This window comes from Drosophila suzukii, chromosome X (genome assembly GCF_043229965.1).
Source record: "Drosophila suzukii chromosome X, CBGP_Dsuzu_IsoJpt1.0, whole genome shotgun sequence".
Taxonomy (NCBI): Eukaryota; Metazoa; Arthropoda; class Insecta; order Diptera; family Drosophilidae; genus Drosophila; species Drosophila suzukii.
The window spans coordinates 15743321-15759083 of record NC_092084.1 but is presented as its reverse complement, the minus strand read 5'-3'; the positions used below and the strand labels follow the sequence as shown (position 1 = coordinate 15759083).

The following is a 15763-nucleotide window of genomic DNA, read 5'->3' as shown; positions in this document are numbered from 1 at the left end:
TAATATATCATTCATATTTATACTTATTATTTATTTAACTTTTTACCCAAGGAGTATATAAGTATAAATGTTCTGTAAAACACAACAAAATAAGATTTATAAAGTTCTTATCCAACTAAAAACAAGATATTATTATTATAATGAATTTATTAATTTAATTTATAATTTTAATTCTAGACCATATTTGCGAAATAAATATGACTTTCTTTAAAAAAAAAACTAGCTCACTTGTTTTGGGCGCACTTTGGGTGAACAAACTGTAGCACAGTGAACTTCTTTCGCGATCCTAGCGAAACAATAAAAACTGGTATTCTTAGAGATGGTTATTAACCCAGACGGATGGTCTGTCTGAGTTTGTTCCTGGTTATTTGTTATTTGTCTAAAACAGGATTCGACTCAAAGGACTCTCGGGTTTCCAGTTTTCAAGATCTTGTATATTTTTGTGCTTTTGTTTTGGTTCTCGTTTCTATACTTCGGCCACGCCCCCTTCCCCCAGACTCCCCTGTACTGAGTCATCGGCGCAGACAGACGAGGCTCAACTGTACTTGCCGCTGACGCTATAAATTAAAATTATGTTGTAAGCACACAGCCACGCATGCGCACACGCATTCGCAAAAAAAGAAGAGAAAAATAATAAAGCAGACAACAGAGTCCGGTTCCTTTGCAAAAAAGTAAGAAAAGAATAATGCGAAACTTAAGAAAAGAAATGCAAACACAACAGAAAGCCAAACCAAAACAAGATGGGGAAATCGCAGGTCGGCATTATAATTACCCTATAAAATAAAATAAATGAATCCATATTTTTCGTAGATTTTTGCAAGTTTAAGATCACCACAGAAATGGTTTTAATATTTTTTTATAGAGCACATCATTTAATAAATAAATATTGTATAGTAAAGATTTTTTGATTGACCAAAATAATAATATGATGATTATTTTATTCTTATACCTAATATATTTCTATATACTAATATTATTATAGATATATAAAAACTCAAAAAAAAATTAAATCAATTCTTGTATTAATTTAACAAAACCCTTTGTATAACCCTTAACGCCTAATTTTCAAAAAGGGTAAAGAAAGCAGAAGCAGATCAAAAGAAAGAAGACGATGGCTGCGACGCCGCTGAAAATTGCAGCTTGCAACATTAACATGTTTTATGTGCCACAGATCCGATCCGATCTCATCCAATCATCCAATCCGAGCTTAAGTCGAGGGTTATGTTGCACAGAAACAAAATAAGATCAGGGATCGATCAGATACGATCTGGGGTTAATTTGACCTCTTAAAGGAAACACTATAACATAATTGTTATCTTTTTAAGACGATTTTTGGTGATATCATAAGATAAATGAATGTTAAAATTTTAATATTTAAATTATAAACTAATATATTAATGTTTTTTTAAGATTTACTGAATAATGAAACTGATTTATAAATTTAAAATTTTTTTTTTACATTTTTAGCTACATATATCATTAATAATTATTATTTAATGGCATAATTTGGTACAATAATATATAATATGATAAAATTGTGATATTTTTCTCGGTGTTCTCTAGCTCTGGACTTAATGGGAATCGAGGCAGAGCGGTTTGGTTGCCTGTGATCTGTGAGGGCTTTAAAGGGGGGTCTTATGAGGGGGTTGCCCTGGGTTTTCCCTTTTTATGGAGGAAGTCGACTGGTCTCCTGCGGAAGGAAGTCGCGCCTGTTCCGCAATTCAACTCATAAAACAGGCTCACACCGAAAAAGATTCGCATGGCATGAATGCAAATTATCGCAGAAAAGTTATTGAACTTTTCCAAGATAAAGATGAGGATGGCCAGAAGCTACATACATATATAGAGGGAGGAGGATCAGCGGGAGGCTAAGGAACCCATATGTCCATATGGAATCTCTTCCATGTGTTGGCAATAAGTTCGTTTCCTTTGTTTTTCGTAGTGTTTTTGCTGCTCCTGAAACGCCTACAAGTGTCTGTTTTAAAGAAGCACTGAGGTAAATTATAGTTATATTCAAAATATGAAAAAAGAATTCCATATAATATTATATTTCTTAACTATTAAAGAATATGGTTTTATACAAGCCTGTGAATATTGTATTAAATTTGGCACTTTCTAAATAATTTAACACTTAATGTATTCCATATTTTTTTTAAGTGCACCATTATGCAGAGGCAGTGACAAAAACACTTTTAATTGCTTTATTTTCCAAACGGGCCAGGCATATGGAAATGTAAATGGTATCGGGAATGAGTAGGATCCTTTTTCTTTATTTATTGCAAGCAAATGACAAGTATCCACTTACAGGGCATCCAATTGCTGTTCCAATTGTTTATGCCTCCTACCCCTTGAAATATTGCCCGAAAGTCATTGAGGAGTCACAGTTGATTTGATCTTTACGATGGTGTTGTATGTGCGGATCTCAGTTCTCGGGGGGTAGGTAATGGAAAGAAGGGAATTGAAAGGCAATTCTTAAGTTGTAAACAGGCATAAACTGGGCTCACAATTTGAGCAAGCAAACAATAATGGTATTGTAAGCTATCAAAAAGCAAAAACATTTATTTTGCAAAAAATTCTTAAACAATTATAATCTGAATGGGACTGATTTATGTGTGAATGTACTGTATTTTTTGAACTACCAAATAAATATAAGTATTATTAAAGTATTTAAATGGAATGGGTGTATCTTAAAACTCTTGGAGGTAATACAATACATAATATACTATTTAGCAATAGTCAAATTAATATCTTTTGTCAAACGAAAAAGTCAAAATTAAAATGCTCCTACCCCAAAAGACCCTATTAGAACTCATTACAACCCGATTGATGGGGTCCGAAAGTAAAATGCTACCCCCCACACAGACACATTACACCAATTCCCATAGCCATAAGGACGAAAAAAACGATGTGTGTACGTTGTGGAACAGCCATTACACATGTAAATCTGGGTTTCAGGGTCCCCGAAACCTATAACCCCGAGGAAAACAAGCCGACCGACAACTGAAAATGCACAAATTTATATGTAAACGATGGAAAACTGATCAACATATATAATTACCGAAATTTTCCATGGCCAACGTGTGAACGGGGGAACTAAAAACGGGAACGGGATCGAGAACGTGATCTTCGAAGACGGGGTGAAGGGGAAAATCGGAGGTGGGGACGGTCCGCAGATAATGTGGAGTAGGGAAACAGTCGAAAACAACGCGGAGATTATGAAAATCTTTGGTCATTGGGTTACGGGGAGAACGGGGACAAAAAGTGAAATATCAGGGGTTAGTTTTTAGCATAATCAATGGAGTACAGTGGACAATCGATAGAGGGACTAGGCCCCTAGTAGTTTCAAGAGATTATCATTTGAAAAGGTAAAGAACTAATTGATACACTTCGATTAATAAGGTATAATTTTAAAAATGTAATAACTAGTTTTGATTTTATGAAATATATTTAAATTTTATCATATATCATCATATAATATATATCATTTAAAACTTAAGCAAATAATTGGTTTTTAGTTTTATAAAATGTGTTTATACATTTATAATATGTCATGTATTATTGAAGGTGGAAAATTAATATACAAAGGATAATCTGGAGTACTCTTGTACAATTGAGTAGAAAATAATGTAAATGAAATGGTTTATATTCGTAGAAAGGGCATTACATTTTCTATGATCTGCGGGTAACTCCCTGGACTTCCTTCACTCCAAAACGACCTTTTTAAGGGTTCAACTTAGTATCTAAACCATACTTGAATGCACTTACGGAAAATCTCCAATCAGCAGCCACGACCCCCTACTGATGAGAGTTTCTGGTTCTGGTTCTGGGTCTCGGTCTTGGATTCTCCGATTTTGTACCGCATGTGAGCCCCGAAAAGGGAAGAGGTACTGAAAGACAAACGGATGGACCTGATATTCGAGAGCTGTTCGGGGGAAGGGGACCTATATGTGTCCTCCAGTGAAGTGGCAAAAGCGACGTGAACCGTTTTCCAAAAAAAGGATAATAACAAATGATCCGGCCGGCGAGCACTAACGCATATCAATGGCTTTCGAGCGAGTAGGTCGAAGGAAACGTTTAACGCTAAACACTTGAAAGGCCAGCCCAAAAATTAACAAAAAAAGAAAAAAAAAGATACCCCAAAAAAGAGCGGAGATGCATACTTATAGAGACATGTCTTATCTGCTGGCACATAAAGTGCCAAAAATTATGGCAAGAGGAAATTGAAAGTACGGTCTGTCAAAGTCAAGGGGCGACGTGAGATCTTGGATTGCATTGCAAGTGGCATAATGTTGTGCACTATAAGGCAGCTCAACAATCATAAGTCATAGTGAATATAGCGACTGAAAGCTAAATGAGATCACTTTTGGCTTATATGCGACAATTAAAAAAATAATAATATTTTAATAAGTAAGCTTGCCGGATTTATTAAGTTCATTAAAGTATTGCATGCACTCGCCAGAAAAATATATCCTTTCAGTTGAAATTTATTTTTCTGGTTTCTCACACTAAATTTTAATTATATTTTGAATAATTTTGGGACCTTTAATTTGTAGATTTTTGGTGTTTAGGTACGCCAGTCACTGGGGATATTATATTTTAATAAAAAATAAACCTATTATTTTTGTTAGTTCAAAATTGGATTTTTTTACTTAAAAAGCGCCATGAAGCCATGTAAACGTCTCAAATTTTCTGTTGCTTCAAATTTGTTTCTTCAACTTTCGATTCACCAATGTAAGTTTGGTTTTCTAGTAACAACAAATATTAAAATTAATCATTTTAATAAAAAAAACATTTTTATAAACAAACAAGTTTATAATAATTAAATTAAATTTATTAAATAAATATTAAATAAATGGATTTCTTTAATGCTGTGGCTTAGCCCATGCAGTTTGTAGCATGCTTTTGTGCTACTGTTGTTTTCAAAGGCCTCAAAAGTGTTGCTTACCTTTAGGCTCCAGTAATATTTTGGTATCGACTAAGCTCTGAGCGAAAGTAGGCTTCACATTTTTCTTAAAAGTCCTTATTCTGTATTCCACCTAATGAAATATGTATTTTTGGTTTATAGGTGAGATCGTAATAATATTCCCTTTAATATGGCTATCAATGATATCACATTTTTAAAAAGAATAGTTGATGCTGCCATTTTTAAAAAAATTTATAGAAATTATAACATTAATAAGATCATAAGCCGCCAGTTTACCTGAAAAAGAATCCTTGAAGAAATAACCCAACTCGATTATTTTTAAATATTATCTTTTCATTTATTTAGATTCATTAATTTTTCATTTTCATTTCTCGTCTGTATTCCATACTCATTCATTGTTATATAATTTATCATTTGCCATGCGGTCTTTTTTTTTTAATGCCAGACAGAGTGACTTTTATTCTTAGGTTTCATTAATATTACTTACTCTTGCATGCAATTATGTATTTGACTTTGGGTTTTTCTCTTGGTTTTCAGGGTAGATTTTCATTAATTTCATAAATGAATACGCTTTTCACATACATAACTACATATATATACATAGAATATACATATATATGTATATGGTAATTCTGAGAGAGGCGAAACATAACCGAAACAATAACGAAACAACAAAATCCAGCTCGTAACTACATATATATATTTATTTTGGGTGACTTAGCCTGGGTAAGCCCTATTTAGTACTATAGTACGCCTGATCGAGTTCAGTGGTAAATAATTTGCCGATATTCCGCTTTCATTCATTTTTCTTCTCTCGGTTCGAAATCTTTAGAATTTTTTACCCATCAAATCGCTTTCCCTTTTCGCTTTAATGTGTGTGTGTGTTGTGTGTATGTATGTGTTTCCTCTGTACTTGTAGTTGTGGGTGAGCTTTTTGTAAATGTAATTGTATAAATTTCCAAAAAAAAAAAATGCCTAACTGTTTGCCCAGTAACGCCAGCGTTACGTGATCTATATGTATATAATATCTTCCGATATTCTCCACTCGCTTGAAGTGCCGACTTGCGAAACGAAAGGACCCGTTTATTTCGGCATTTCAAGCGGCATGTCCTTTTCTTCCATTATTTTTTTCTAACAACCGTCGTCGCCAGCGCACAATTTATGGTATTTTTTTGTATCCTTTTAGTATATTTTGTTTTGTCTTGTGTTCGGTTTCATTCTTTTTGTTTTGCATTCGTCTTTGGTGTTTTCTCATTTCATTATAGTACAAAACTTGCCATTTCAATATCGTTTGTATTATTTTCTCTCTCTTCTTTTTTTTTTTTGGTATTTTTTTTTAGTTTTATTTTTTTTGGTATTTTGCCAAGTTTCTGGTATCTGGTTTAAGTTTCTTTTGTTGCTGTCGCCTGCTTTATATAGTTATAGATACATATACTGTAATATATATTTATGTATAGTTATTAAGTTATCTCAAAAAAAAGTTCTCATTTACGGCTAACAGCACAACAAACAGTTTTCATTTGGTTTTCCTTCGGCAACTTTACTCGTGATTCCCAAAAAATTTGGCCAACCTGTGCTACAAATGCTGATCTCTCGTTACCCATATAAATATTTACTTGCTTTTGTATATATGTATATATATATATATATATTCCTCTATGTAAGTGGGTATCCTTGATGACACATGACGCTACATAACTCTATGTGTGCAATATATGCGTTAAATATATATATAGATATATATATTAGTTTTTAAATAGTTATATACACTGATATAATTGGCGGCACGTCAATAGGAAAAATCAGACAAAAATTACAGGGAATACGCATCGAGTGCCTCTACTAGACGATTCAATTTCAGTCGAAAATTAAGGGAGGGGGAATGGGAATAGGAGGGGGGCTAATATAGATGCCTATATAACTTGCTGGTATCTTTCGGTTTTGCTTGGCATGTTTCTAACAATTACATTTAGATACTTTTCGATTTTCTTTGTTTTTTTTTTTTAACTATAAATTGCTTGTTCTCATGGGGATGATTTTCTCTGGATGATATTCACTGCGGATTTGGATTTGGACTTTAAGTTCATCGAATTACACATACACGTACAACATCTGGTTAGGTTTAAGTTTCAACTCGAGTATACATCAAATGTCCGTTACTGCATCATATATGCCTAGTATATATCTATATATGTTGCTATGCATATGCATATAAATTTAAATGTTCGGTTAATACTCTGGTAATTTACATATGTGTAGTACCAGTATCTCTCTGTTTGGGGAATCTCTCTAGGGTTTTTCATTCGGGCTCTATGGTTCTACGAAAAGACTTCACTCGCAGGGAAATTCGTGTTTCAAATACAATATATAGTAGTTCATTTTCTTCAGTTTCTTTGTTTGTTTTTTTTTTCTGAGAGGAGAAAAAAGTCATTTGGTTTTGTTTGCTTTTTTTTGTTTCTTTCTTTTATTTATTTCACTCAATTTGTTAAAGTAGCTTTTGGTTTTTTTTGTTTTTGTTTAAGTTTGCCATGGACTTGCCGTCATTTTTGTTTTTGTCGCAACTATGGTTTAATTAATAATATATGTATGTAGGTAATATATCTGGCTGTATTTGCTGAAGGTTGATTAAGTTTCGAAAAAAGTAATTCTGAAGCGCACATTTACAATGCTGCTTAAATTGCTATAAAGTATCTTGTTCTTCAACTTTGCATCTCGTATTTGTTTTTTAATGATATTTTTAGACCATCAAGGTTCCATTTCATTTCATTACATTTCATTCACATATCATATATCATATCATATATATATATATATATTTGTTATAAAAAAAACACTATTTTATGCGCGGATCCTGCCCGCTTAAACACAAAAAGAAATGTATAGCACTAGGTTTGAAAAAATAATGTTTTTGGGTAATAAATTAATAACAATAAAACATAATATTAAACAATAGTTAAATTATGCGCGTTTATAATTTGGCCTGCCACATTGATCGATCCGCGCACCAGCGCCATTATCGTGACTTTACATATGCATATAGTGTATATCTATATATGTATCTGTATAGGTTAGGTATAAATAATCGTATTATAGCCAATGACTTTTTCGGTTTATATCTTGTGTGTTTTTTTTGTGTGTTGCTTTGCTTTGGTTTTGCATTTGGGAAACTAAAAATTGCTTGTGCTTGAAGAGTCTTTTCTGGTGGTTTGTGGTTTGTAAATTGTGTGCTTTCGCTTTCTGCCAGTTAAGTTTGTTCACTAAATTCATCAATGCTCCCTCTCTTTCTCGTCCGAGTGTCTTGTCTCTTTCATTTTGAAATTGTGTGGCTCAGTAAGTAGCTTAGTAACTAGTAAATAATGATATAAGTAATATATAGCGAAAAATATTTGCGAAGACAGCGTTTGACATTATTTTCGGTTCATCTCTCTCTATTTTCTTCTCCCTTTCTCCTTCTTCTCCTTCTTCTCTTTCTCCTTTTCTTTTTTCTGGAAGCAAATCAAATCGCAATTCAAATTGAAAATTGAAATGGAAATTCTTTAGCTAATTGTACAATAGTTTTTCCTTTCCTCCCATCACTCCACTTACTTTCGTATTTATGTGTGTTTTTGGCTTTGTTTTCATTTTAGTTTTAGTTTAGCTGCAACATTTGCTAGCCGCTTGATTTAAATTCGAGTCCAACATTTAAATTATTTACAAATAATATTAAAAAAAAAATATTTATATCATATATATTACTATACAACTACAGTCTGGCTGTAGACTGTTCTTTTTGGGGGTTTGGGATTTAGATTTAGATTTTGAATTAAATGGTTTTAACTCGGGTGGCTTTCAATTTTGGTTTAATTCACTGGGTTCTTACACTTAACATGGTTGTTTGTTTTGTTTTCGCTTCTATCGCTGGGGTCTAAATCATTAAAAACTCCATATGTGTTGCTGTTATCGTTTATCGGTTATAAGTTAGATCTAACGTAATCAATCGAGTAAAATGAATCTGTTCGGGGCATGCAAAACATTCAAAACTTAAAAACTTCTCTTAAGCTACGTCGTATTAATTATTTCTTTCCGTTTGGTTGGTTGTTTTTTTTTAATATTTCACTTTAGTCAATGGTTTAAAAGAGGGTAATTGGTTGGGGGCTTTTCCTCCGATTGATGATGTCCTTCTTCAGATGAATTTAACAAAAATCATTTGCCTACGCATGCAACAAAAATCGTCTATATAATGGGGGATATTACTTTTTTGGGGACTTAGGGCGGGAGTTTGGGTATCTTCTTAGTATTACTTATCAATTGGTTTTCTCATTACTTTTGCTTTGTCTTGGATTTAGTGTGTGTGTTTGTGTTTTTAACAATATGTAAGATTTCTCTTAGTTAGCTCTTCTCCTCATGCTCTTTTTTCAGTGTATTTTCAACATCAATCTCGGTGTTCCATTAAGTAAGTTCTAATTTCCTTTTTCGTTTTTCTCTAGGCTTTATAAGTTAAACGGTACTTTTGCTATTGCTGTTTGGATTTTTTGTATGCTTTAAACATTTGTTTAATATTTCCTTAGTTGGCTTTTGGTTTTTTTTTGTATTTTTTTTTTTTCATTTTTTCCAAGAGTTTTTCTTTGTTTTTTTTTTGTAGTTTTTCGTTTTTGGTTTTTGTTTGGTTTTTGTGTGTTAATAGTAGTCACTAACGTAATAGGAAAAAGTTGTGAGCCTTTTCCTGTAATTTGCGATAAATTCCCACGACTCTCCGTCACATTCCACCGTGTTGCTGTTGGTTTTGGCAGCCACCCGTCCTGGGTGCCACGCCCCCGCCGGCACCGCCACCGCCCCCAGCCCCGCCCAGCGCGGAGGCGGCGGTGGTTCCGGTGGTGCCGGTGGTGGTGCTCTCGCCGCCACTCTCGTCGCCCTCCTCCAGTTCGGCGAGGTTCTCCTGGTCGGACTCCTCCAGGGTTACCTGTTTAATAAATATAACAGAGTTAGTAGGGGTACATCATTCATTTAGGGTTGGAAATCACAACTGACATGGCTTAAATGAAGTGGGAAATTACTAAGAGGCTATAGAAATCAACCATAATCTCATAAACTATCGTTCTTATATATTTAATACTGTTAACATGATTTAATTCTATATTTTACATGAGAACTAGTCACATACGGCATCTAGTGATTAGTGATAAAATCAAATAATCGAAACGATCGTAAGTACCTTTTTAATAAAGGTTCTATTAATTACTGATAAAATAAATTGATTAAAAATATCTACATATAGGAATTTTGAAGCATTTTCAAAATGAAATCAAAACAATTTCTTATAAAGAAGATTACATACTATTATAAAAATTCTTAAGATATGTTTTAATACTTTATAATGGTTATACCTTGTACTTTACTTTCATTGTAAAAAATCAATTCTATAACATATCGTGGTTTAAAGTAATTCAAAAGAATGCTAGATTATTAAGGGTTTTCTATAGATTTCTTTGGCATTCGATTACATTAATCAGATATGTAAGTTACTAATGTACTCGATTTTCCCTTAATTGTATTCCCATGTCAGCAATGGATTTCTTTGTTACTCGGGGGCGGCTCACTTGAAAGCGTATCCTGTCCTCCTGCGGATTCTCATCGACCCCCGACGGCGGCGGCGAGGGCGGTATCATGCTCTGGTAGTAGTCTCTGTTCTCTTCAAGCGTGTCGAGTATGTCCTGGGCATCCGGGTGCACCAGGTCCGCCCAGGTCTCCCACAGTGGGTGGACGATGTAGTCGATGAAGCCCACCTGCGACTTCTCGATGGTGGCGTTGTGGCGATCGCACATGGGACTGATGTCCATGCCCGATTCGCGCTCCTTGTCGCCCTGCAGGAAGAACTCCTCCATGAGCAGGGCCACCCAGCGCTTGTAAAGCGGCAGCGGCTTGGTGGGATTGCTCAGATCGGCGCAGTGCACCAGATTCTCGAGCACCTGAAAGGATCGGGTATTAGTGTTTATTCTATATAATATTTTAAGGGGGATCCACTTACCTGTATGCGATCGGTGTAGTTGTCCAGCAGCAGGACGCCGGAGCCGGCCACTTTCTTGGTTTCCACCATTGTCTTCAGGTCGGCCAGCAGACTCATGTGCTTGGACATGTCCGTGGACAGCACAATATCAATAACCATTTTCCTCAATGTTTGGCGTTGTTTCCTGGGCAAGAAATACATGGTTATAAGTATTAAGATACTACATTTTGGAATACATTATAAAATAAACTAAACCGGTTATTACAGAATTTACTGCATAAAGGCCAAGTTATATTACATAAAATACTAATATAGCTACTTAAAAGTCTTTGTAATAAAAAAAATTATTGATTATATAGAATCGAAATAATTCAATATTTTAGTATATACTACAAATTAAACAGTATAAAATACTAATCAAATCATTAGCAATTCTTGATAGGAATGAAATTGATTAATTAGCATTTACGTTCTAAATTTTAGCATATATTAAAAATAGAGCAGGAGTTTTTACGATTTACACTCAGTTTTATTAAATAAAATAATATACTACATAAATATACAAATGAAAGCATTTATAAGCCCTTGGTAATACTGACATTTATTGCACTTTAAATACAATATTATTAAAACCTCAAATATCTCTACTACTTTTAATCCAACTTATTCTGAGATACTCACTTTTGCATATTACAGAATATATCACATCCTTGATTTTGCAATAATTTAAAGGCAACAGCTAAATGATGATTTTCCAAAACAGATTCGTCATTGTACATTAATGCTAGTTCGGAACCTGCGGGATAATCGATCGATATTTTCAATAATAAGTATGGGAATTTTTTATAAAAATGAAGGGAAACCCACTTGAGTTAACCAAGAACTGATTGGTTAAGCCGGGATGATCAACATCGTGGATGCAAGCGGCGAACAGAGCCCCGCCCACCTCGAGCGGTGTGAAGACGCCCTCCAGCGCCGGTGTATTGAGTAGCACATTGGTGCTCTGGGTCACGTCGGCGGCATGCAGCGAATTGTGAAACGGATTGTCTTTGACGTAGTGGTCCTCCAGAGTAGTCATAAAGTTAAGAAAAGTTTTCGGTGGTATCATAAGACTGGTCAGTAATTCTCTACTCTGTTGGGGGTGAAACAAGAATGGGGGGAAAAAGTTAGTCAAATATTATTTATAGATTAAACACTAATATCTATCTAGGTTAATCGATATATAGATATGGTATATCTATATGAAGTTTTTTTTTACTAAATAAAATATTATTTTCTTATTTCTAATCCAAAATTTTATTTCTGAAAATGATAGGTCATAAGAGTTTTAAAAATATATCATAAATATTTTTTAAAACATTGCAAAAATATTCGAATATCTTTTAATTATTTGTTGAATTTGTTCAAACCTAACAATAATCAAACGGTTTTTTTAAAGAACATTAAAAACAAAATTGGGTCTTTGTAAAAGATATTATATTTATAAAAAACTTTTCAAAGAATATTACAAAACATATTTTAATAGTCTTTAAATTTTTGTAAATTCAAAAAGAAAATAAAATATGAGGGCTGTTAAGGAATCAAAATAAACATTTGTTAAAAGTTTGAAAGCACAATTTGGTAAATGTTGTCCTAAACTCAGCCTATCTAGTAGAACCTAGTGGGACACATATTTTTGAATTAAGGAAGTTTTATTTTCTTCTTTTGCTGTCATAGCCAAACCAACTGACTTAACTTTCTTAAATGGATTTACTTCCATTTAGCCCGCTTTCACCCACCTGAAATATGGTGTATGCCACACAGGTGAGTGGCCGGTTGACGCTGAACTCGCCGATGCTGAATATCTGGATGCCCCAGGTGTCCAGCTCGCCGAGCAGGGTGCCCAGCTCGTTCTCCCTGGGCGTCTCAACACCGAAGGTGGGCAGCCGTTCGCCGGTGAAGCTGTTGGTGTGCGAAAGGGGCCGCTTCACGCCGCTGATCTGCGACATGGGCGGGCCGCGGGGGGAGCGGGAGCGGGCGTACTGGCCGGCGGACTGCTGGCCGGCGGCGGCATTGGCGGCCACCAGCTCCGGATTATCCTCCACGCGCAGCGACGGCAAGTCGAACTCCTGCTGCTTGTCTGTTAAAAAAAAGAATGAAATATTTAATAAGTGTAACCAATTTTTTTAATTTACTAGATTTTAAATTTTAAACAAATAATTTAAAAATAGAAAACATACAGATATGTTTTAAATTTGAACTTTAAGTACTTCCTTATTACAACTTCGTTGAAATTTAGCCATGTAAGATGTTAATTTTACTTATTTTAGTAAAAAATACTCTTTATTTTTAGCGGTTTTAAAATCGTAGAGCGGCTGTTTTAAGATATATTTATATTTTGCCCATTTTAGAATTTTTTTTTATAAGGGAAGCACCGCAAAAATGAATGCCAAGTTAATAAAAACTGCAATGAATGCAAAGCAAAGCCAAAAATATTTAAATGTAACATAAAGTCATTGGATATACTACATTATTTTTCAGTAGACTTTTTTTGCTTCCTTGAATATAAAGTAAAGCATGTTTTAAGCCCCAGAAAATACCATTTAATTTAAAAAACCCACTAAAATAATATACCAGCTGCATTGTGCCTCAGTAAGCCAAGACAAACAGACGTAAAGCACATCATCGCCTGCCACAAACACACATGGGCCAGGGAACATCACCCCCGGGCAGTATCTCTATCTATATCTATAGCTATGGCAATGGCTATATACCTATCTGAATGGGAGGCGGAAAATGTGGGCCAAGGGATGCAGAGATGTGGGGCAGCGACCCAAGTCCTTCAACTCGCATTTCTCAGGGCCTTCTTACTCGGTGCTTAAACAGCCATATAAATATTCAAGCGTTCGACGGCAAACAAGCAAAACTTTTGCAGTTTCCCATTCAAAATTCCATTGCCTACTTTTTGGGGCTGCCACCCTTAAACCTTAACCCTTTGTAGCCCCCTTTCCACACTCACACACACACACCCACAATTGTTTGTTTGTCGTTGTTTTCGGCATGAAGAGCAAATTCAAATTGCCTGTGCATAAATTAATATTCATTTCAAATTCCAAATTGCGTTGAATTTTCGTTTGCCGGTAAAAACTTAAAACTACACATGAAACATAAATAACCAGGCGATGGAAAAAGGTTGGGTTTCCTCTTGTTGTTTTTAGAGGCAATATGTTGGGTTTATTTGCCAACATACTATATGCCTATGGCATATTCCTCAAAAGTGACAGGATTTTGTCCTTTTAATGGTAGTAATTTTCAACTGTTGCACAAGGACATTTGTGGATTAAGCAAGGTTTTAAAGCTGGATATTCCTTTTAATTTTCCCTTCTTTTTTTTTGCCTACTCTATCAGCGCTTGACAACGCATAAATATTCTCCAAAAATTCTTAATACTTTTTTTTTGCCCGTCGGCCATGCTTTTCTTTTTATTTTTCCCTTTTTCACGACACTTTTTTTTTTTTAGCGAGGGACTGAAATCTCTTTCAAGGGGATCTTGTTTTGCATATGCTTTCTCCACCTTCTCTTCGGATTCCCTTTGCTATTTTCTCCGTTTCCTAGGGCGATTTTCAGGTGTTGAAATCTGTTTTTCCCCACCATAATTTTTCGGCTTCCTTTTTTCCCCCTCTATTCCTTTTTATTTTTTTTTTGACTTTCGAGGTCGAGGCTTCTGTTTCAAATGAAGTGTTACAAATGGACATTAGGCAGTCGTGTGTGGGGGGTATTTTTTCTGCCGTGTGTATCCCCCAAATGCGATTTTATGCTTGATAAACTACAGCAACAACATGTTAGTTGGGTTAGGCCTGAAAATTCTAGTGAAAAGGTAGCCTCAGATCCCGAGAAGGTCACTTTAACCCTCCGAATCGGTTCGTCCTCTATAGGACCCCCTCTTTCACTGCGTGCCCAGTGAAGCAGAAATATGGACAAATGTGCAAATATGCCCGATATCCTTTCGCTCCCTCTACCTCTCTGTATTTTTTCTGCGCTTTCAACTCTTTTTTTTGGTATTTTTTGTTTTTTTTTTTTGACTAGGTGCGGCCCCTTTGTTTGGCCACGCCCATCGTCCAGTTTGCACAGAAAAAATAGGATAACCATCAGAAATCTCTTTACTTCTCTGAAATCACATTAAATCTATGGCACGAGACACAAATACACCGCTAAATATTTTAAGAGCATTTCAAAAACACCTTTTTCAACTCAAAATATATATTTTTTTTAATTTCTTATTTTAATAAAACCTTTGGTCACAAAAAAGTTATACCTTCTTTATGACAAAGTATAAATATTAATATTATAATTTATAATGTTATAATTATTTAACAAAAAGTAGTAGTTTTGTATTAATTTGTAAATAAAATATTTCATTTTTTAGCAAATATAAAATTTCACCTTTTTTTTTTATTAACTATAATCAATGAAAAACTATCTAGTGCACTATTTTTAATGATTATTTTTAGCCGTGCAGTCACTTTTTAACCCTCGGAAAAATTCCCGTTCCCGCACAAAGTGCCACAAAAGTGGCTTTGGTCTGAACAAAAGTGGGAAAGTGGAAAGTGGCAGGGGGAAAGTGCGCAGGCCGGGGGGAGGGGAAAACTTTTTGGGGAAAATGGGGGACCTCGACGACTGTGGGCGTGCAGAGGTCTTCGCTTTGGGGGCTTGGCTCGCAGGTTAAACAATGAAATTTCCACTTCATCTGTTTTTATGCTGCTCTGCATAATTTAATTTTGCACTTTCAATTCAAGAAAAAAAAAGGGGGGAAATTGAAAGAAAAAAGCGACATCGACTTGTTTTCTTCAACCAATTTCCCAATATTATTCCTTATCT

The 15763-nt window shown here is 34.7% G+C and overlaps 1 protein-coding gene and 1 long non-coding RNA gene across 11 annotated transcripts in view; one reads left to right on the top strand and one right to left on the bottom strand.

Moving 5' to 3' along the window:
- The window catches only part of LOC118878160 (uncharacterized), a 91885-nt gene that overhangs the window by 31849 nt on the left and 44273 nt on the right, over positions 1–15763 (top strand). The gene's annotated exons all lie outside the window — the stretch shown is intronic.
- dnc (phosphodiesterase dunce) overlaps positions 6235–15763 on the bottom strand; it is a 142802-nt gene continuing 133273 nt past the window's right edge. For all 10 annotated transcript variants that reach the window (XM_036819816.3, XM_070997849.1, XM_070997850.1 and 7 more), the window contains 6 exons: positions 12686–13026; positions 11775–12039; positions 11589–11703; positions 10929–11091; positions 10501–10869; positions 6235–9863 (listed from right to left, as the gene is read on the bottom strand). In XM_036819816.3, the coding sequence (XP_036675711.2) occupies positions 9660–9863; positions 10501–10869; positions 10929–11091; positions 11589–11703; positions 11775–12039; positions 12686–13026 (1457 nt within the window). In that variant the 3' untranslated portion in view covers positions 6235–9659. The remainder of the gene's footprint in view (positions 9864–10500; positions 10870–10928; positions 11092–11588; positions 11704–11774; positions 12040–12685; positions 13027–15763) is intronic.